The 24,502-nt window shown below is 40.8% G+C and overlaps 1 protein-coding gene across 1 annotated transcript in view; it reads right to left on the bottom strand.

Annotated features, from left to right (window-relative positions):
• MEIOB (meiosis specific with OB-fold) overlaps positions 1-24,502 on the bottom strand; it is a 200,233-nt gene that overhangs the window by 90,243 nt on the left and 85,488 nt on the right. Inside the window, exon 6 of the mRNA XM_053694201.1 lies at positions 8,968-9,068. Within this exon, the coding sequence (XP_053550176.1) occupies positions 8,968-9,068 (101 nt within the window). The remainder of the gene's footprint in view (positions 1-8,967; positions 9,069-24,502) is intronic.

Raw genomic sequence — 24,502 nt, 5'->3', positions numbered from 1 at the left:
GCCCCAAAGAATTCTGCTCTTTTGCCTGTAAAAAAAAACATACAATACCCCCCCAACATTACAACCCACCACCCACATACCCCTAATCTAACCCAAACCCCCCTTAAATAAACCCAACACTAAGCCCCTGAAGATCTCCCTACCTTATCTTCACCACGCCGGGTATCACCGATCCGTCCAGAGGAGGCTCCGAAGTCTTCATCCAAGCCCAAGCGGGGGCTGAAGAAGTCCATCATCGGGCTGAAGAGGTCCCTCATCGGGCTGAAGAGATCCATCATCCGGCTGAAGAGGTCCATCATCCGGCTGAAGAGGTCCATCATCGGGCTGAAGAGATCCATCATCTGGCTGAAGTCTTCTATCAAGCGGCATCTTCTTTCTTCCGGATCCATTTTCATCCCGCCGACGCGGAACATCCATCCTGGCCGACGACTTCCCGACGAATGATGGTTCCTTTAAATTACATCATCCAAGATGGCGTCCCTCGAATTCCGATTGGCTGATAGGATTCTATCAGCCAATCGGAATTAAGGTAGGAAAATTCTGATTGGCTGATGGAATCAGCCAATCAGATTCAGCTCGCATTCTATTGGCTGTTCCGATCAGCCAACAGAATGCAAGCTCAATCTGATTGGCTGATTGGATCAGCCAATCGGATTGAACTTGAATCTGATTGGCTGATTCCATCAGCCAATCAGAATTTTCCTATCTTAATTCCGATTGGCTGATAGAATCCTATTAGCCAATCGGAATTCGAGGGACGCCATCTTGGATGACGTCACTTAAAGGTACCGTCATTTAGTGTTAGTAGTCGGGAAGTCGTCCGCCAGGATGGATGTTCCGCGTCGGCGGGATGAAGATGGATCCGGAAGAAAGAAGATTGAAGATGCCGCTTGATAGAAGACTTCACCCGGATGATGGATCTCTTCAGCCGGATGATGGACCTCTTCAGCCGGATGATGGACCTCTTCAGCCGGATGATGGATCTCTTCAGCCGGATGATGGATCTCTTCAGCCGGATGATGGATCTCTTCAGCCCGATGATGGACCTCTTCAGCCCGATGATGGACTTCTTCAGCCCCCGCGATAAGGTAGGGAGATCTTCAGGGGCTTAGTGTTAGGTTTATTTAAGGGGGGGTTGGGTTAGATTAGGGGTATGTGGGTGGTAGGTTGTAATGTTGGGGGGGTATTGTATGTTTTTGTTTTGTTTTTATAGGCAAAAGAGCAGAATTCTTTGGGGCATGCCCCGCAAAAGGCCCTTTTAAAGGCTGGTAAGGTAAAAGAGCTTTTCTATTTGTATTTTAGAATAAGGTAGGGCATTTTTTTTATTTTGGGGGGCTTTGTTATTTTATTAGGGGGCTTAGAGTAGGTGTAATTAGCTTAAAATTGTTGTAATCTTTTTCTAATGTTTGTAAATTATTTTTTTATTTTTTGTAACTTAGTTCTTTTTTTATTTTTTGTACTTTAGTTAGTTTATTTAATTGTATTTAATTGTAGGTATTTGTATGTAATTAATTTATTGATAGTGTAGTGTTAGGTTTAATTGTAGATAATTGTAGGTATTTTATTCAATTAATTTATTGATAGTGTAGTGTTAGGTTTAATTGTAACTTAGGTTAGGATTTATTTTACAGGTAATTTTGTAATTATTTTAACTAGGTAGCTATTAAATAGTTATTAACTATTTAATAGCTATTGTACCTGGTTAAAATAAATACAAAGTTGCCTGTAAAATAAATATAAATCCTAAAATAGCTACAATATAATTATTATTTATATTGTAGCTATATTAGGGTTTATTTTACAGGTAAGTATTTAGCTTTAAATAGGAATAATTTATTTAATAAGAGTTAATTTATTTCGTTAGATAACAATTATATTTAACTTAGGGGGTGTTAGGGTTAGACTTAGCTTTAGGGGTTAATAAATTTAATAGAGAAGCGGTGAGGTCCGGTCAGCAGATTAGGGGTTAATACTTGAAGTTAGGTGTCGGTGATGTTAGGGAGGGCAGATTAGGGGTTAATACTATTTATTATAGGGTTATTGAGGCGGGAGTGAGGCGGATTAGGGGTTAATAACTTTATTATAGTAGATTAGGGGTTAATAATTGTAGGTAGGTGGCGGTGACGTTGGGGTCGGCAGATTAGGGGTTAATAAATATTATGTAGGGGTCGGCGGTGTTAGGGGCAGCAGATTAGGGGTACATAGATAACGTAGGTTGCGGCGGTGTGCGGTCGGCAGATTAGGGGTTAAAAAATTTTATTAGAGTGGCGGCGATGTGGGGGGACCTCAGTTTAGGGGTACATAGGTAGTTTATGGCTGTTAGTGTACTTTAGAGCACAGTAGTTAAGAGCTTTATGAACCGGCGTTAGCCCAGAAAGCTCTTAACTCCTGGCTTTTCTCTGCGGCTGGAGTCTTGTCGTTAGATTTCTAACGCTCACTTCAGCCAAGACTCTAAATACCAGCGTTAGAAAGATCCCATTGAAAAGATAGGATACGCAAATGGCGTAAGGGGATCTGCGGTATGGAAAAGTCGCGGCTGGAAAGTGAGCGTTAGACCCTTTCATGACTGACTCTAAATACCAGCGGGCGGCCAAAACCAGCGTTAGGAGCCCCTAACGCTGGTTTTGACGGCTAACGCAGGACTCTAAATCTAGCAGTAAGAGATTAAAGGGGCAGCATAGTCAGTTTACATAATGAACTTTCCCTCCAGTCTATCTACTAACTACTCTTTATCCTGGGCTTCGACAATGACGGCTAGAGAGTATGTGTACCGAATGTATGTTTTATATGGGGGATAAGTGGTATAGGTCATACCTATAGAATAACCAAAGTAAACTTAGGTATAGGAGAATCTATTACAAAACATCTTTTTTTTTTATTATTCTTAAAAAAAAATAAAGTTATGTGTAGACAACAGCAGTAACACAACCTCTATTTAAATGTGGATAAATACTGGTAAGGCAGTCTGGGTCCTACACAATTATAATAAAGTGCATAGCTTCTAATTTACCAATACCCAGCAGGAAGAATCAATATTTCAACTGCAAACTAACTGATGAAAAACACCAAGGTGGCAATGTTAAAACTCCCAATAATAATCTACCTACGTTGTAACCAGGATCCCCAAAACACATCTGGAAGCTCAAAGGGGGTACAGTAGTGACAATCTATAGATGTAACAGAACAACACATCAAATAAATACATACAGATAAGAGCTATCATCCCAAAAGCTATTAGAATCATTTCTATGTAAAAGCATTAGGCAATGTAAGCATCTCTATTATTCATGCTAATCTAAGACAGAGTTGCACCATCCGTTTGAGTATGCTATGATAGCAAAGAAACATATATCTCAAGAGCAACGTCCCATAAACTGGTAGGTACAACATATTTGCAGACATAAGCATCAGGTAATAAAGTCATCATTACCATATGCGCAAATATGAGACCTAGCTATACCATCTCTTCAAATGAGTTGCGGGTTGTGAGTCAGTAATTCACTATCCGATTCCTGCAGGAATTCCTGTGAGTTGACTGTCGACAAAGAAGGGGCATTGAGCAAGGCGGTGGAGATGAGCGAGCCATAAGAAGTATTGTCTAGAGTGCGTCAGATCTATCAGATAAGGGTAGGTATGTAATCTGAGTCACTTTTGGCCATGCTGGTTGAGTGATGACACTTTTCCTAGGGTGCAGATCAGATCTCGCCAACCAGTGGCTATATGGTGTGTCATATTCAATGAACATATCGGGTGTTTCTTGCAACAAGGTGGGACAGTGACCCGTCTTGAGCTGAATGGCTGCAAGTTGCTCCCCCTCACCCACTGTGGTTTGGAAACGAATCCCGGCTTTGCAGCCCAGCAGTGTCTCTAAGTGGGCTACTAAAGCGACTCTCTGCACCTGAGATGTAGTGATTAAATCAGGGTTCCCATGGCCAGCTTGGGTAGGGTCCCCTGTGGTATTAGATTTCCTCAATGACCGGCTTAGTGCTGCAGATGGCACATGGGCATGACTGAACGTCAAGCTCCTATTAACATCACTTTTCCAGGAGCGGTCGTGTTTATGTGCATCAGAGGAGTCAGAAAGCTGCCACGATAATTCTTTATAATGTTGATCTAGCGATTCACTCGTTTTCTGTAGAAGTGACAATACAGCCATCTCCATGTTTGCCATATCTTGGATTGCTCAATGTGACAGAACAGATGGTGTATATCTGCACTAAAGTGGCATTCCCCAGGTGCCGCTGAGGGGAAGGAAGTCCTCTCCAGTCAATTTTGATAGACGTGTGTTCAGGAAAACCACGGTGTCTATGTTGAATCGGCAATAGCTTCTAGGGCCATAGGCCTACATAAGTAAGCATGTGTGGAAGCAGCCTACCTCCGGCATCTGCTCAGGCCTCAGATCTTTCCCTGTGCATCGGGCTCGATGTGTAGATATAAAACCCAGTTCAGAAACGCCACAGTCCTCAGACCCTTAAATGTTTGTCAGTTATTCTCACAAGGGCTTTATCATAGAGGTGTGAAAAACCTTTGGGTTAGCTTGTTAGTGGAGCCTCAACAAGTTGCGACCATCTTGGTTGGCTGTTGCTCCGCCCCCCCAATGCTGCTTTTTAACGCCCGCTGGTATTATGAGTCTTGCAGGTACAGGTGTACCGCTCACTTTTTTTCCGCAACTCCAACATACCGCAAATCCACTTACATAAATTGCGTATCCCATATTTTCAATGGGATTTTCCTAACGCCGGTATTACGAGTCTTGGAAAAAGTGAGCGGTATACCCTCTCCTGTCAAGACTCGTACCGCATTTAAAAGTCAGTAGTTAAGAGTTTTATGGGCTAATGCCGTAACATAATACTCTTAACTAAAGTGCTAAAAAGTACACTAACACCCATAAACTACCTATTAACCTCTAAACTGAGCCCCCCCCACATTGCAAACACTTAAATAACATTTTTAACCCCTAATCTGCCGACCGGACATCGCCGCCACCTTAATAAATATATTAACTCCTAAACCGCCGCACTCTCACCTTGCAAACATTAGTTAAATTTTATTAACCCCTAATCTGCCGTCCCTAACATCGCCGACACCTACCTACATTTATTAACCCCTAATCTGCTGCTTCCAACGTCGCTGCAACTATATTAAATGTATTAACCCCTAAACCTAAGTCTAACCCTAACCCTAACACCCCCCTAACTTAAATATAATTTAAATAAATATAAATAAAATTACTACAATTAAATAAATTATTCCTATTTAAAACTAAATACTTACCTATAAAATAAACCCTAAGATAGCTACAATATAACTAATAATTACATTGTATCTATCTTAGGTTTTATTTTTATTTTACAGGCAACTTTGTATTTATTTTAACTAGGTAGAATAGTTATTAAATAGGTATTAACTATTTAATAGCTACCTAGTTAAAATAAAAACAAATTTACCTGTAAAATAAAAATAAACCTAAGTTACAATTACACCTAACACTACACTATAATTAAATTAATTCCCTAAACTAACTACAATTAAATACAATTAAATACAATTATCTAAATTACAAAAAAAACACTAAATGACAGAAAATAATAAAATAATTACTTTTTTTTAAGCTAATTACACCTAATCTAACCCCCCTAATAAAATAAAAAAGCCCCCCAAAATAATAAAAATCCCTACCCTATACTAAATTACAAATAGCCCTTAAAAGGGCTTTTTGCGGGGCATTGCCCCAAAGTAATTAGCTCTTTTACCTGTAAAAAAAAATACAATACCCCCCAACATTAAAACCCACCACCCACACACCCAACCCTACTCTAAAACCCACCCAATCCCCCCTTAAAAAAACCTAACACTAACCCCTTGAAGATCACCCTACCTTGAGACGTCTTCACCCAACCGGGCAGAAGAGGTCCTCCAGACGGTCCAAAGTCTTCATCCTATCTGGGCAGAAGAGGTCCTCCAGACGGGCAGAAGTCTTCATCCAGACGGCATCTTCTATCTTCATCCATCCGGAGCGGAGCGGGTCCATCTTCAAGACATCCGACGTGGAGCATCCTCTTCTTTCCGACGACTAACACTAAATGACGGTACCTTTAAGTGACGTCATCCAAGATGGCGTCCCTTCAATTCCGATTGGCTAATAGAATTCTATCAGCCAATCGGAATTAAGGTAGAAAAAATCCTATTGGCTGATCCAATCAGCCAATAGGATTGAGCTCACATTCTATTGGCTGTTCCAATCAGCCAATAGAATGCGAGCTAAATCCTATTGGCTGATTGGATCAGCCAATAGGATTGAACTTCAATCCTATTGGCTGATTGGATCAGCCAATAGGATTTTTTCTACCTTAATTCCGATTGGAATTCCGATTGGTTGTGTGGGTGGTGGGTTTTATTGTTGGGGGGGGGTTGTAATTTTTTTTACAGGTAAAAGAGCTGATTACTTTTAAGGGCTATTTGTAATTTAGTGTAGGGTAGGGCTTTTTTTATTTTGGGGTGCTTTTTTATTTTGTTAGGGGGATTAGATTAGGTGTAATTAGTTTAAAAATCTTGTAATTTGTTTATTATTTTCTGTAATTTAGTGTTTGTTTTTTGTATTTTAGATAATTTTATTTAATTGTATTTAGTTTAGAGAATTTATTTAATTATAGTGTAGTGTTAGGTGTAATTGTAACTTAGGTTAGGTTTTATTTTACAGGTATATTTGTATTTATTTTAACTAGGAAGTTATTAAATAGTTAATAACTATTTAATAACTATTGTACCTAGTTAAAATAAATACAAACTTGCCTGTAAAATAAAAATAAACCCTAAGCTAGATACAATGTAACTATTATTTATATTGTAGCTAGCTTAGGGTTTATTTTACAGGTAAGTATTTAGTTTTAAATAGGAATAATTTATTTAATGATAGGAATATTTATTTAGATTTATTTAAATTATATTTAAGTTAGGGGGTGTTAGGGTTAGACTTAGGTTTAGGGGCTAATAAATTTAATATAGTGGCGGTGACGTTGGGGGCGGCAGATTAGGGGTTAATACATTTAGGTAGGTGGCGGCGGTGTAGGGGGGGGCAGATTAGGGGTTAATAAATATAATGTAGGTGGCAGCGGTGTAGGGGGGCAGATTAGGGGTTAATAAGTATAATGTAGGTGGCGGCGGTGTGTGTGGGGGAGGATTAGGGGTTAATAAGTATAATGTAGGTGTTGGCGGTGTCGGGGCTGCAGATTAGGGGTTAATAAGTATAATGTAGGTGACGGCGGTGTAGGGGGGGGGGCAGATTAGGGGTTAATAAGTATAATGTAGGTGGCGGCGGTGTAGGGGGCGGCAGATTAGGGGTTAATAAGTATAATGTAGGTGGCGGAGGTGTAGGGGGGGCAGATTAGGGGTTAATAAGTATAATGTAGGTGGCGGCGGTGTAGGGGGCGGCAGATTAGGGGTTAATAAGTATAATGTAGGTGGCGGCGGTGTAGGGGGGGCAGATTAGGGGTTAATAAGTATAATGTAGGTGGTGGCGGTGTAGGGGGCGCAGATTAGGGGTGTTTAGACTCGGGGTACATGTTAGGGGTAAACGTTACCATAGGAATCAATGGGATATCGGGCAGCAGCGAACATGAGCTTTCGCTGCTTTCAGACTCCCATTGATTCCTATGGTATCCGCCGCCTTTCAGGGATTGAAAACCAGGTACGCTGGGCCGGAATAGTGGCGAGCATACCTGGTAGATATTTTATAACTAGCAAAAGTAGTCAGATTGTGCCGAATTTGGGTTCGGAACATCTGTAATGACATAAGCATCGATCTGTGTCGGACTGAGACCGGGGGATCGTATGTTACATCACAAAATTCTACTTTTGCCGGTCTGTAGGGTTTGATAACTAAGGGGAATCAGGCTCGCCACAAATAAGCTGCGGAATTCCAGCGAATTTGCGGTTGACGGCTTAATAAATAGATGCCTTAAACTCAACATTATTTTTAGTGATGGTAAATCCTAGCGTTTGTTAAACGCTCGGATTTACCATCACTTTAACACTAGTTTAAAGTATCACTATTATTTTTGTGATACTTGAATGTACTTTACTGTGTATGTTGCAACTTAAATGTTGAGCTCCATTTTGCAGCAGGTTGAAAAAATATCATGTGTGACTACAGAGATTTTCAAATGTTGTAGTATTAAATGATATATAACTTTAATGGGCACAATTTAACCACAAAAAAGTTGTTGTTTTTTTTATAACCCCTTAATGACCACAATGCACCCTGTATGTCACTGGTCGTTAAGGGTTTTTTCAGGACATAATAGCACAAGTCTAGCAAGAACACGCTATTAATTCCCTCCCTCCAGCAGGCTTTGTGGAATAGAGCAGTCTCAACGCTGGTGGCAAGACCACGCTATAAAACAATCAAGTCCCAAAAAAAGGCCAGCAACATACAGGGTACGTCGCTGGTCCTTAAGGGGATAAAGAACTTTCTAAAGTACAAATCACTTACTAAGTAAATACTCACACATAGGTAAAGTCCCATTCGGGAGACACACATTGTAGCTGCTGAGAAAAACACTTATGAAATGATCAGGAATGGCAGTTGCATATAGCAGCCAATCACTGACAGTTTCACCCTTGTGAGGTTATACACATAGGCTTAGTTTCTATTGTTCTTGTAAATCATGTAAACTGGTGAGAACATAAAACATCTCCATAGACTTTAATGAAGTTACTTGTTGTTACCACCAGTTGTCATCTACAACAGCAATAGAAATTAAACTATAGTAAGTTAGAGTCGGCAATACAAGAATGATATTCTCAAACTATTTATAATATTTTAGAATATCCCTCTAGGGCTTCATACAAGCATTTCAGTGTCTCTAAAATGACCCACAATATTTAAAGTCATTCAATTACCAACAATACATTATTGCAAGGCCTAAGGTTTTGAACTACTGAACTGAATGAGGGGTTATTAGTTACCATATCATCCCAAATGAGGAAATAATTTCATCAAACAGTTTTACTTCACATCTCTGACCTCTTCTCTTGTCGGAAGTAGTAAAACATTTGGTTTCGCCAACCTAATTTTAATGGAAAACAAAAATAAATTGATGGAATTGTTAATTGTTTACAATGCACTATCAATTAATTAAATTTATAGGTGTAGGGTAAAGTTAAAAACAAGCTTTACAAACATATATTTTATTTAAATATATTTTTATTGAGGTATAATTCAAGGCATATACAAATTATATGTCGACAAAAATCATAAAGAAAAAATATGTCAGGGCAAATACACAAAATAAGCCAAACAAGATAATCAGTACATGTTAGCATGTCAATTTTCAGGGACATTGATAATGAAAGTTGTTTGCCACTCAAGCTATATACCCTCCAAATAAGAGCTAAGGCCACTTTTGGACCTCATGGTAATATAAGATGTTCAACGTTGCAGAGGGTAATCTTAAACCAAAAGGGGCCATTCTTGGGTCCCATATTATAAACCTAATTTTTTTATTTTTATTTAATTTTAGTATAAACTATTAGTCACACAATATAGACCATTATGTGGAAAGGGAACAAATAAAAACTATAACCAACAACTGAACATGTAGAGGGGTATAAAATAGATTTTGGGAATAACAGCAACTTATAAGTGCGAGATCACAATGCCAGTAAATATGTAAGCCAGTGTCATTACACATTCAATACCGTCTAACTTTCTGCTTGTAAAAGATACCCCGCTATTGGGTGTAGCATAAAGGAATCACATTATAATAATGCTCGGCTTTCTACTACCTCAGCTTTGTGCATAGGAAATGCATAATACTAGTAAGAGACAATGTTGTATAGTCGCGTCAGTAGACTACCAAATTATATGCGTTTTATATGGGGTAAATATAACCTATGGAGGTATACTCAGATTTAAACTTGCGCGCATATAGGTTAAGATAGCAAAAATAAATATAGTAAATCTTCTGTAGAGGGGCCATGCTTTAGTGTGCAGAAATGTTGGGGAGCCCTAAGACTCATGTAATAGACCCAAAATATATGCTGGCCTCTAGTTCAATAATAATAGGCTATGTTGGTGTAAACAATAGCTCAGGTGCCTCAGAGAGAAACGTGTGTTTGCATATAATGCCAGAAAAGCCGGTCTTGCATGCCTTGAAAGGCTAAAATATGCTGTCCCGGCTGCAGACAACATACCAGCCCATATGTCAGACATTGTTATAGTCAAATAGTATAGCATAAATATAGTCATATGACTGGCAGTACCAAGAGTATGACTCTTCTTAATAATATATGTGAGGCTGCGATGCATGCATACATTAAAGTCCACATTAACATAATGGCATATGATCTCATAGCATAAATATACCTAATAATAAGCTGTCAAAGAGACACATATTTCAGTTACCAACATTATAACAAGCTTTCCAAGCAAATACACATTATTCAAGGCTTATATTAGGGCAAGATGAGCAATATCTTAACTTTGTGAAATGCTGGTAATTTTTACAATCATTTGGATGAGGAGCAACATTAAAGTGAGTCTCTCAAGTTCTCAAATGTATCATCTTCATGCTAAAACCCCCTAAATATAATGCATAATATTAATGGTGTTTATAGGTTTGTCTCTGCATCAATCTTAAGCATCGGAGAAACAGGAGAAAGTTCTATGAGAAAGGTTCAGCCCGTCTCCTCTAGCATTCCGTTCATCTGAAACCTGAGCTCCTAGAGAACTATGCTTTGGTGAGTCAAAAGAGTTATTAACCGATCCTAGACCTTTCAGATTCTGTAGCGGCTTCCCACTGCTGAAGTCTGTATGACTTAGTGTCCCATGTAGCTAAGCTTTGTAGGGTAGTATTTTTAAAGTAGTAAACCCATTCAGTGGCTCCATGCCAAACAGAGAGCATATAGGAGAGTTTTCCAGCTGTCTGCTCACCTCTATATATTTGCCAGGGAGCTGGTGCAGGGCTAGCTTGGGTCCCTGATAAAGTAGACAGCCGTCTCCAGCTTCCACTGTAGTCTGATTTAGATCTTTGGCTTTACGCAAACTTTCAAGTGATCTTGCTCCTTGGTGTTCAGGGCTGTCAGTTAAGTAGTGTGACACAGCAGGTGGGTGGAAGTCGGGATGTGTCAGTTACAATCTCCAGTCGCTCTTCTATAGTTGTTGCTCTCACCTCAGCAAAAGGGGCCGCTGCATAGCCAGCTCAGAGGTAGTCTCGGAGCAGAAAGAGGTGAGTGTTGATCTAAGGTCCTTTGCAAGCTGTTAAGTATATTGCGTAATCAGGGCCTTAAGGGTCTCCACAGCATCCATTTTAATCTTGTAACTTTTCCTTTGGCGGTAGCTCGATTTCCACAATGTTGCCTTATCCGTCAATGGAGTCTCTGTTCAGTTGTAAGCTTGGAGTGGTCTTTAGTATCGAATATTAAAATATGGTGTTTCATAGGTTGTCGTTCTTCAGCACAAATGGCTGTTTAATCTGACTATTCAGAAAGGTGGGGGGTAGATGTAGGTCTAGGCTGTTACCAGGCCTCCTCTGCGCACCTCATCTATTTCAAGCTGCTGGGCTGAGGTCTTGTATAAAAGTTGTGTAGATCGATTCCACAAGTATTCATTTTCAGTGGATTGACGCTTCGCTCGCTGCGACTAAGCTGATGTACTTAACTTTCAGTTGAATTGTCTGACCAATTATTAACACGTGACATACAAGGTGTCACGAACGTCATAGTAGTCGCGGGAATAGAATTTTGCTCCTATAAAAGTTCAACTTATCTAAACAACTTTATTATTGTTCAAAATGTTTTGAAGAGTGATTACAGAGCGTTATTTTTGTAATATTTATTTACAAATTGGATATGGCTTCATCTGGCCATCCTATAGAAATTGGACTTTATAGATTGCCATTCTTCAGGGGTAGATGGCAAACAAACATATTGAGGAAAAATAACCATCATAGCCCCTATGACTTTGGATAAGTGGCGTGAAAAAGCAGATTGACTCATTCCAATAATGACGCTAGAAACTGCCTGAAAGGAGCCTGTTGCCATAAAATGCAATGCAGCTAATAGTTTCAGAAGTCCCGGAATAGCTTGTGAACGAGCCGTCATCGGCTCCAAATGATCTTCAATCTCTCGATACAGGTGTAATATGGATTCACGATCAAGCCTGAATCTCCTTATGATCTCTCGGTCAGAAAGGCTGTGCAAACCAACCCGTGGAAGGAATACACGGGAGACACGAACTCTCCTCCTTCGAACCAATTGATTTGCGACATTTCCAGTATTCTGTCTTCTAGACCGCATTTGCATCACACAGAGAATAAACAAATACAGAAGTGTCTCCATAGCTGCCGAAATGAACAATGTAAGTACAATGCTGATATTACTGCCTTTTATATATGTCTAGACTGGCGTCTAGAGTGACTTTCCTATTGTTTTGTACCTTGCCCGCCACCTAAAAGGTGGCGAGGCAAAAATAACGAGGTGGGAGCGGAAATTGTCGTGAGCGGACAAATAGATTTTTTAGTACATTAGTTTTTAGCGAGTTGTTGGTGAAATGTGTCTAATTACAGTGAAAAATGGAGAGGTAGCGAGGTTTGGCGGATAAGTACGCTCGCAATTTTAAAGATGCGAGTTTGAACATAGTTGACGACTTTGTACATATCAGTTTGCGAGTTTTGACGCGAGATTTGTTGCGGGTAGCTCGCTGACTGCTTAGTACATGGAGCCCTTCATATGTGGGATAAGGAGTGACAAACAGCAGTTTTATCAACTCCTCTGATCAGGCAAAATTATAAAGCAGCCATCTTGGTCATTGGTCAGACACGCCCCCCCCCCTACAAGCATATTTTATAGTCTCACTGGGTCTTCTTCATTCAGTATCAACAACAAACTTTCATAGCTATGTGCAGCAAGATAATGACAGATCACAACTGACTTTATATTTTATATATAAAAGCAATGCTCAGCTGACCTGTTCATCAATAGGACTGTAGAAAGTGATCCACTGAGGCTCAAGAAACTGAGATTTTACCTACAGCAGTGCAAGAGCAGTAAGAACAATAAGAATATGGAATTTTCTGCCTAATTAGGTTTAGGTTAGTAAAATTCAATAGATTTTTTTTTTCATTTGGCAAAGCAGGATATACAGGGATATATCAAATAGTATAGTAGCTTGTAGATCCAAAGGATAAATCTGATTGCCACTTTGGATTCTGATTGTATGGCAAGCGGAATGAATACTGATTTACCTTCTTCTTACATCCCTTTAAATTACAGGCGCGGTTGAAGAGCTGCCCCATTTCTTATGCACTAATTCTTTTGCTTACAGTTTCATGTTAACATACCAAAAGTCTAAATCAGTTTAAAGGGACAATCTATTTAAAATTAAACTTTTGTAATTCCAATATGGCATACAATTTTAAACAGCTTTCCAATTTACTTTTATTATCAAATTTGTTTTGCTCTCTTGGTATTCTTTGTGGAAAGCTAAACCTAGGTAGGCTCATATGCTAATTTCTAAGCCGTTGAACCGCCTATTATCTCAGTGCATTTTGACAGTTTTTGACAGTTAGACACTGCTAGTTCATGTGTGTCATATAGATAGCATTGTGCTCACTCCCGTGGAGTTATTTAAGTCAGTACTGATTGGGTAAAATACATGTCTGTCAAAAGGACTGAGATAAGGGGGCAGTCTGCAGAGGCTTAGAAACAAGGTAATCACAGAGGTAAAAAGTATTCACATAGATTACAAGTGTTGTGCTATACCGGGTGCATAAATAACGCAATAAAATGAGCGGTATCACACATTCCATAGTACTGCCATTATGAGTTACTGAAAAACCTCCTTGTGCTGTGCGTTATGGTGCGTTAAGCTCCATACCGCACAAAAGCCAAAAGCTGAGTTTACGTGCTTGTGCACACTTTCCCCCATAGACATCAATGGGGAGAGAGTGTTAGAAAAAAATCTAATACCTGCGATTGTGGAATGGCAAATCGCCGTAACGCAACCCCATTGATGCCTATGGGGAAAAGAAAGTTACGTTTAAACCTAACACTCTAACATAAACCCCAAGTCTAAACACCCCTAATCTGCCGCTCCCCGACATCACCAACACTAAATAAACCTATTAACCCCTAAAACCGCAGACCCCCCACATCACAACAAATAAATAAACCTATTAACCCCTAATCCACTGCCCACCCACATCAATACTACTGTAATAAACCTATTAACCCCTAAACCGCCAACCCCCCACATCGCCAACACTATAATAAAGTATTAACCCCTAAATCGTTAGCCCCCACATCACAACTAATAGACTAAACCTATTAACCCCTAAACCGCCAGCCCCCCACATTGCAAAAAGGAAATGTATGCTTACCTGATAAATTTATTTCTTTTACGATATGACGAGTCCACGGATTTCATCCTTACTTATGGGATATCGCCTCCTGGTCAGCAGGAGGAGGCAAAGAGCTCCACAGCAGAGCTGCATAAATAGCTCCTCCCTTCCCCCCCAACCCAGTCATTCGACCGAAGTTAGGAAGAAAAAGGAAAAGCCAAGGAGCAGAGGTGACTGAAGTTTAACAAAAATAAAAACCTGTCTCTAGAAAAACGACAGGGTGGGCCGTGGACTCGTCATATCATAAAAGAAATAAATTTATCAGGTAAGCATAAATTTCCTTTTCTTTTACAAGATATGACGAGTCCATGGACTCATCCTAACTTATGGGATACAATACCAAAGCTATAGGACACGGATGAAAGGGAGGGACAAGACAGGAACCTAAACAGAAGGCACCACTGCTTGAAGAACCTTTCTCCCAAAAACAGCCTCAGATGAGGCAAAAGTATCAAATTTGGAAAATTTTGAAAAAATGTGAAGAGACGACCAAGTTGCAGCCTTGCAAATCTGTTCAAAAGAAGCATAATTTTTAAATGCCCATGAGGAAGCCACAGCCCTAGTCGAATGAGCCGTAATTCGTTCTGGAGGCTGCTGTCCAGCAGTCTCATATGCAACACGGATGATACTCTTCAGCCTATTCTTGTTAGAAACAACCTTAGGAAGAAAACCAGGTTTGGTACGTAACACCACCTTATCAGAATGGAAAATAAGATAAGGAGAATCACATTGTAAAGCCGAAAGCTCAGAAACTCTGTGAGCAGAAGAAATTCAAACTCCAAGGAGGAGCAATTGGTCTAAACACAGGCCGGATTCTAGTCAGGGCCTGACAAAAAGATTGAACATCTGCAACATCTGCCAGACGCTTGTGTAACAAAATAGACAAAGCAGAAATCTTCCCATTTAAGGAACTTGCTGACAACCCTTTCTCCAATCCTTCTTGGAGAAAAGATAAAAACCTGGGAATCCTAACCCTACTCCATGAGTAGCCCTTGGATTCGCACCAATAAAGATATTTACGCCATATCTTATGGTAAATTTTTCTAGTAACAGGCTTGCGTGCCTGAATCAAGGTATCAATGACCGCATCAGAGAACCCTTGCTTAGATAAAATCAAGCGTTCAATCTCCAAGCAGTCAGCTGCAGAGAAATTAGATTCGGATGATGGAAGGGTCCCTGAATTAGAAGGTCCTGCCTCAATGGAAGCTTCCATGGCGGCAGAGAAGACATGTCCACCAGATCAGCATACCAAGTCCTGCGAGGCCATGCAGGAGCAATTAGAATCACGGAAGCCCTCTCCTGTTTGATCCGTGCAATCACCCGGGGAAGGAGAGCAAACGGTGGAAACATATAAGCTAGGTTGAACGACCAAGGCACTGCCAAGGCATCTATCAGTTCGGCCTGAGGATCCCTGGACCTGGATCCGTATCTCGGGAGCTTGGCATTCTGACGAGACGCCATCAGATCCAATTCCGGTCTGCCCCACCTGAGAATCAGGGTGGCAAAGACCTCCGGATGGAGATCCCATTCCCGGATGAAACGTCTGTCTGCTCAAAAAATCCTTCTTCCAGTTGTCCACTCCTGGGATGTAGATTGCTGACAGATAACAAGAGTGAGCCTCCGCCCACCGAATTATCTTGGATACTTCTGTCATCGCTAAGGAACTCCTTTTTCCTCCCTGATGATTGATGTAAGCCACAGTCGTAATGTTGTCCGACTGAAATCGGATGAATTTGACTGAAGCCAACTGAGGCCAAGCCTGAAGGGCATTGAATATTGCTCTCAACTCCAGAATATTGATTGGAAGTAGAGACTTTGACCGAGTCCACACCCTGAGCCTTCAGGGAATTCCAGACTGCCCCCCATCCTAGTAGACTGGCGTCCGTTATCACTATCACCCATGAAGGTCTGCGGAAGCACGTCCCTTGAGACAGATGATCCAGCGACAACCACCAAAGAAGAAAGTCTCTTGTCTCCCGATCCAGATCTATCTGAGGAGACAAATTTGCATAATCTCCATTCCACTGTCTGAGCATGCTCAGTTGTAGAGGTCTGAGATGAAAACAAGCAAACGGAATGATGTCCATTGCCGCCACCATCAATCCAATTACCTCCATGCACTGAGCCACTGATGGCCGAGGATTGGACTGAAGGGCTCGGCATGTATTCAGAATCTTTAATTTTCATGGATATAGAATCTATTAGAGTTCCCAAGAAAGGAACCCTTGTCTGTGGAATTAGTGAACTCTTTTCTAGATTCACCTTCCACCCATGAGTCCTTAGAAAGGACAAAACCATGTCGGCATGAGACTTTCTCAGTTGGTAAGACGACGTCTGGATTAGAATATTGTCCAGATAAGGTGCCACTGCAATGCCCCACGGTCTGAGAACCGCTAACAAAGACCCTAGAACCTTCGTGAAGATCCTGGGTGCCGTGGCCAGCCCGAAGGGAAGAGCCACAAACTGAAAATGTTTGTCCAAGAAGGCAAACCGTAGGAACTGGTGATGATCTTTGTGGATAGGAATATGAAGATATGCATCCTTTAAGTCCACGGTAGTCATATATTGACCCTCCTGGATCAATGGAAGAATTGTCCGAATAGTTTCCATCTTGAAGGATGGAACTCTGAGAAACTTGTTTAGACTCTTGAGATCTAAAATGGGTCGGAACGTTCCCTCTTTTTTGGGAACCACAAAAAGATTTGAGTAAAACCCCTGCCCCTGTTCCTGTATTGGAACGGGACAAATTACTCCCATGGTGGAGAGGTCTTCTACACAACGTAAGAACGCCTCACTTTTTATCTGGTCTACAGATAATCGTGAAAGAAGAAACCTTCCCTTGGGAAGGAATTTTTGAACTCCAACTGATACCCTTGAGACACGATTTCTAGTGTCCAGGGATCCTGAACGCCTCTCATCCAAGCCTGGACAAAGAGAGAAAGTCTGCCCCCTACTAGATCCGGTCCCGGATCGGGGGCTGTCCCTTCATGCTGTCTTGGTAGCAGCGGCAGGTTTCTTGGGTTGTTTACCCTTGTTCCAACCCTGGTTAGGTTTCCAGGTGGGTTTGGCTTGAGAATAATTCCCTTCCTGTTTAACAGAAGAGGAAGAGGAGATTCCTTTGAAGTTTCGAAAGGAACGAAAATTATTCTGTCGTCCCCTTTGATTAGCTGTTTTGTCCTGAGGAAGGCGGTGACCCTTACCTCCCGTAATGTCAGAAATGATCTCTTTCAAGTCAGGCCCAAACAGGGTCTTACCCTTGAAAGGAATCGCCAAGAGCTTTGATTTAGAGGACACATCTGCAGACCAAGATTTTAACCATAAGGCTCTGCGCGCTAAAATGGAAAATCCTGAATTCTTAGCCTCCAATTTGGCGATCTGAAAGGCTGCATCCATAATAAAAGAATCAGCCAGCTTAAGGGCCTTAATTCTATCTATTATGTCTTCTAAATGAATCTCAGTCTTAAGGGACTCTTCTAGAGCGTCAAACCAAAAGACTGTTACAAAGAAAGGCCGTCGGTTGTAATAGAAACCCTTGATGAATATATAGCTTCTTTAGACCCTCCAACTTTTTATCCATAGGGTCTTTGAAAGCACAACTGTCCTCAATAGGGATAGTCGTACGCTTAGCCAGGGTAGAGATAGCTCCCTCCACCTTAGGGACCGTCTGCCAAGAGTCCCGAACGGTGTCAGCTATAGGGTACATTTTCCTAAAAATAGGGGGGGGGGGGGGGGAGAACGGGATACCAGGTCTCTACCATTCCCTTGTAATAATTTCTGAAATTCTCTTAGGAACCGGAAACACATCGAAATAAGAAGGGACCTCTAAGTATTTGGCCATCTTACTCAATTTCTCTGGCGGAACCACAATAGAGTCACAGTCGTCCAGAGTCACCAAAACCTCTCGTAGCAAAAGGCGGAGGTGTTCAAGTTTATATCTGAAGGACATGACATCTGAATCTGTCTCGGGTAATGCACTTCCTGAATCATTCAGTTCCCTCCTCAGACAGGACCTCCCTACCACCCAATTCAGAGCCCTGGGAAGGTATATCGGAGATAGCAATTAAAGCATCAGAAGTTGCAGGGACCACGTGGGCCTCTGTCCTGCTGCGTTTGCCTTGTAGCACTGGCAACTTAGATAAAACTTCTGTAAGAGTAGATGACATGACTGCAGCCATATCCTGCAGAGTAAATGACGCAGACGCCGTTGAAGAACATGGTGGCGCTTGCACGGGCGTTAAAGGCTGTGACGCTTGGGGAGAAAGATGCGGCATACCCTCAATCTCATGAGTCTGAGGACATTCATTAGACATATCTTTATTAAAGAAAATTTGCTCTTTACACTGTAAAGCCCTCTCAATACATGGGGACAATGTGTAACAGGGGGTTCCACAATAGCATTCAAACACATAGGGCATGTACTCTGTTCAAGGTCATCCATTTTTTACAACCTGAACAAAAAGTAATTTTGGTCAAAAACACTGATAATATAATTATCGTACTGTATCTTTAAGTAAACAATCTGAATTAACTTAATAATTGAGGCAGAGGGCAAATCTCACAAACCCTGCACAATGACCTTTAGAAATAAAATACTTTTGAAAATAACTCAGTCACCTCACCGCAGCTCTGCTGCGGTTCCTACCTGCCTCCAAGTGACCAACCTAACTCCGCAAACACGGCACTCCTAAAGTCGCTTGTAAAATATCACCACAAGCAGACTTAGGAGCTGTGAGGAGATGCTGACAACCGGAACAGAAATAGTAACTGCGCTGTCAAAGCACGCGCAACGTAAGCCCCGCCCTTTGTGGGCGTAAACACCATGCAATCACCACAGAATACCGCCATGTACCGGAGCCTTGTAATAAACATATACCCTCTGGAAACTGTCCCCAGCGTCAGCCAGACCGATATAGTTCGCACACACACCATATATCCCAGCGCTTCTAGACCCAACATACAATGCTAGAATGTCTGGTTATAGTGTATACCACATAGTCTTTCCCAGCGCTTCTAGGCCCATAATATAATACTAGAGTGTCTGGAGCAATCTACTATTTCGGCATTCTGCATCTACCCCAGCGCTTCTAGGCTATTAGCTGCCAGATGTCTGGATATACTGTTAGAGGGAAGCCCCTCAATATAGGCACAAGTACAGTTAATTTGAGATATGCTAGCAGCCCCAGAATAAAAAACTGCACTTACCTCCATGCTGAGGAACAGCATGACAACTTCACAGTGTCAAGAGGTCCACTGTTCCTCCTGAGGTCCTGTGAAAGTACAAGAGTCTTAGTTACAATCCTCTAAGACTATACACAGAAAACGCAGCACAACATGGGAGGAGGCGCAGTGGAGTCAAAAATCCACCAGTTCCCATAGTCTAAAAGACTATCCAGAAGCTGCTCTGTAATAAAATAGCACACTTTGGCACCATTTAAAAATAAAAAACTCTTGATTGAAGAATCTAAACTAATACCTCACTTTACCTCTTCCTATCACTAACGCAGGCAAAGAGAATGACTGGGTTGGGGGGGAAGGGAGGAGCTATTTATGCAGCTCTGCTGTGGAGCTCTTTGCCTCCTCCTGCTGACCAGGAGGCGATATCCCATAAGTAAGGATGAAATCCTTGGACTCGTCATATCTTGTAAAAGAAACACTAAATTAAACTATTAACCCCTAAACCTATTACCCCCTTAACTTTAAATTAAAAGTTACTATATAACTATCTTAAAATAAATAAAAACTTACCTGTGAAATAAAAAAAATAAGATTAAACTATATATTAACCTAACTTACGGCTAGATTTGGAGTTTTGTCGGTAACGACCCGAAAAACTAACGCCGCCTTTTTTCTGGCCGCACCATAAAAATAACTCTGGTATTGAGAGTCCACATAAAGGCTGAGTTAGGCTCCAAAAAAGGAGCGTAGAGCATTTTTAACGCAGCTTCAACTCTCGATACCAGAGTTGCTTACAGACGCGGCCAGCCTCAAAAACGTGCTCGTGCACGATTCTCCCATAGGAAACAATGGGGCTGTTTGAGCTGAAAAAAAACCTAACACCTGCAAAAAAGCCGCGTTCAGCTCCTAACGCAGCCCCATTGTTTGCTATGCGGTAACACTTCCTACGTCTGCACCTAACACCCTAACATGTACCCCGAGTCTAAACACCCCTAACCTTACACTTATTAACCCCTAATCTGCCGCCCCACTATCGCCGACCCCTGCATATTATTATTAACCCCTAATCTGCCGCTCCGTAAACCGCCGCTACTTACATTATCCCTATGTACCCCTAATCTGCTGCCCTAACATCGCCGACCCCTATATTATATTTATTAACCCCTAATCTGCCCCCCACAACGTCGCCTCCACCTGCCTACACTTATTAACCCCTAATCTGCCGAGCGGACCTGAGCGCTACTATAATAAAGTTATTAACCCCTAATCCGCCTCACTAACCCTATAATAAATAGTATTAACCCCTAATCTGCCCTCCCTAACATCGCCGACACCTAACTTCAATTATTAACCCCTAATCTGCCGACCGGAGCTCACCGCTATTCTAATAAATGTATTAACCCCTAAAGCTAAGTCTAACCCTAATACTAACACCCCCCTAAGTTAAATATAATTTAAATCTAACGAAATTAATTATCTCTTATTAAATAAATTATTCCTATTTAAAGCTAAATACTTACCTGTAAAATAAATCCTAATATAGCTACAATATAAATTATAATTATATTATAGCTATTTTAGGATTAATATTTATTTTACAGGTAACTTTGTATTTATTTTAACCAGGTACAATAGCTATTAAATAGTTAAGAACTATTTAATAGCTAAAATAGTTAAAATAATTAAAAATTTACCTGTAAAAGAAATCCTAACCTAAGTTACAATTAAACCTAACACTAGACTATCAATAAATTAATTAAATAAACTACCTACAATTATCTACAATTAACCTAACACTACACTATCAATAAATTAATTAAATACAATTGCTACAAATAAATACAATTAAATAAACTAGCTAAAGTACAAAAAATAAAAAAGAACTAAGTTACAAAAAATAAAAAAATATTTACAAACATAAGAAAAATATTACAACAATTTTAAACTAATTACACCTACTCTAAGCCCCCTAATAAAACAACAAAGCCCCCCAAAATAAAAAATGCCCTACCCTATTCTAAATTACTAAAGTTCAAAGCTCTTTTACCTTACCAGCCCTGAACAGGGCCCTTTGCGGGGCATGCCCCAAGAAATTCAGCTCTTTTGCCTGTAAAAAAAAACATACAATACCCCCCCCCAACATTACAACCCACCACCCACATACCCCTAATCTAACCCAAACCCCCCTTAAATAAACCTAACACTAAGCCCCTGAAGATCTTCCTACCTTGTCTTCACCTCACCGGGTTCACCGATCTGTCCAGAAGAGTTCCTCCGATGTCCTGATCCAAGCCCAAGCGGGGGGCTGAAGAGGTCCATGATCCGGCTGAAGTCTTCATCCAAGCGGGGCAGAAGAGGTCTTCCATCCGATTGAAGTCTTCATCCAAGCGGCATCCATCCGGAGCGAAGCGGCAGCATCCTGAAGACCTCCACCGCGGAACATCCATCCTGGCCGACGACTGAACGACGAATGACGGTTCCTTTAAATGACGTCATCCAAGATGGCGTCCCTCGAATTCCGATTGGCTGATAGGATTCTATCAGCCAATCGGAATTAAGGTAGGAATATTCTGATTGGCTGATGGAATCAGCCAATCAGAATCAAGTTCAATCCGATTGGCTGATCCAATCAGCCAATCAGATTGAGCTTGCATTCTATTGGCTGATCGGAACAGCCAATAGAATGCAAGCTCAATCTGATTGGCTGATCGGATCAGCCAATCGGATTGAACTTGATTCTGATTGGCTGATTCCATCAGCCAATCAGAATATTCCTACCTTAATTCCGATTGGCTGATAGAATCCTATCAGCCAATCGGAATTCGAGGGACGCCATCTTGGATGACGTCATTTAAAGGAACCGTCATTCGTCGTTCAGTCGTCGGCCAGGATGGATGTTCCGCGGTGGAGGTCTTCAGGATGCTGCCGCTTCGCTCCGGATGGATGCCGCTTGGATGAAGACTTCAATCGGATGGAAGACCTCTTCTGCCCCACTTGGATGAAGACTTCAGCCGGATCATGGACCTCTTCAGCCCCCCGCTTGGGCTTGGATCAGGACATCGGAGGAGCTCTTCTGGACAGATCGGTGAACCCGGTGAGGTGAAGACAAGGTAGGAAGATCTTCAGGGGCTTAGTGTTAGGTTTATTTAAGGGGGGTTTGGGTTAGATTAGGGGTATGTGGGTGGTGGGTTGTAATGTTGGGGGGGGGGGTATTGTATGTTTTTTTTTACAGGCAAAAGAGCTGAATTTCTTGGGGCATGCCCCGCAAAGGGCCCTGTTCAGGGCTGGTAAGGTAAAAGAGCTTTGAACTTTAGTAATTTAGAATAGGGTAGGGCATTTTTTATTTTGGGGGGCTTTGTTGTTTTATTAGGGGGCTTAGAGTAGGTGTAATTAGTTTAAAATTGTTGTAATATTTTTCTTATGTTTGTAAATATTTTTTTATTTTTTGTAACTTAGTTCTTTTTTATTTTTTGTACTTTAGCTAGTTTATTTAATTGTATTTATTTGTAGCAATTGTATTTAATTAATTTATTGATAGTGTAGTGTTAGGTTAATTGTAGATAATTGTAGGTAGTTTATTTAATTAATTTATTGATAGTCTAGTGTTAGGTTTAATTGTAACTTAGGTTAGGATTTCTTTTACAGGTAAATTTGTAATTATTTTAACTATTTTAGCTATTAAATAGTTCTTAACTATTTAATAGCTATTGTACATGGTTAAAATAAATACAAAGTTACCTGTAAAATAAATATTAATCCTAAAATAGCTATAATATAATTATAATTTATATTGTAGCTATATTAGGATTTATTTTACAGGTAAGTATTTAGCTTTAAATAGGAATAATTTATTTAATAAGAGATAATTAATTTAGTTAGATTTAAATTATATTTAACTTAGGGGGTGTTAGTGTTAGGGTTAGACTTAGCTTTAGGGGTTAATACATTTATTAGAATAGCGGTGAGCTCCAGTCGGCAGATTAGGGGTTAATAATTGAAGTTAGGTGTCTGCGATGTTAGGGAGGGCAGATTAGGGGTTAATACTATTTATTATAGGGTTAGTGAGGCGGATTAGGGGTTAATAACTTTATTATAGTAGCGCTCAGGTCCGGTCGGCCGATTAGGGGTTAATAAGTGTAGGCAGGTGGAGGCGACGTTGAGGGGGGCAGATTAGGGGTTAATAAATATAATATAGGGGTCGGCGGTGTTAGGGGCAGCAGATTAGGGGTACATAAGGATAACGTAGGTGGCGGCGCTTTGCGGTCGGCAGAGTAGGGGTTAATAAGTGTAGGCAGGTGGAGGCGACGTTGTGGGGGGCAGGTTAGGGGTTAATAAATATAATACAGGGGTCGGCGGTGTTAGGGGCAGCAGATTAGGGGTACATAAGTATAACGTAGGTGGCGGTCGGCAGATTAGGGGTTAAAAATTTTTTTTCGAGTGTCGGCGATGTGGGGGGACCTCGGTTTAGGGGTACATAGGTAGTTTATGGGTGTTAGTGTACTTTAGAGCACAGTAGTTAAGAGCTTTATAAACCGGCGTTAGCCAGAAAGCTCTTAACTACTGACTTTTTTCCTGCGGCTGGAGTTTTGTCGTTAGATGTCTAACGCTCACTTCAGAAACGACTCTAAATACCGGAGTTAGAAAAATCCCATTGAAAAGATAGGATACGCAATTGACGTAAGGGGATCTGCGGTATGGAAAAGTTGCGGCTGAAAAGTGAGCGTTAGACCCTATTTTGAGTGACTCCAAATACCGGCGGTAGCCTAAAACCAGCGTTAGGAGCTTCTAACGCTGGTTTTCACGGCTAACGCCAAACTCTAAATCTAGGCCTTAATTATTCTAATAAAATTAAAAAAACTACCAATTAAAAAACTTAAATTACAAATTTAAATAAACCTAATACTACAAAAAAAATTAAAAAAATCTAA

Source organism: Bombina bombina, chromosome 11, assembly GCF_027579735.1.
Source record: "Bombina bombina isolate aBomBom1 chromosome 11, aBomBom1.pri, whole genome shotgun sequence".
NCBI classification, from domain to species: domain Eukaryota; kingdom Metazoa; phylum Chordata; class Amphibia; order Anura; family Bombinatoridae; genus Bombina; species Bombina bombina.
This window is presented reverse-complemented; position numbering and strand designations above follow the sequence as displayed.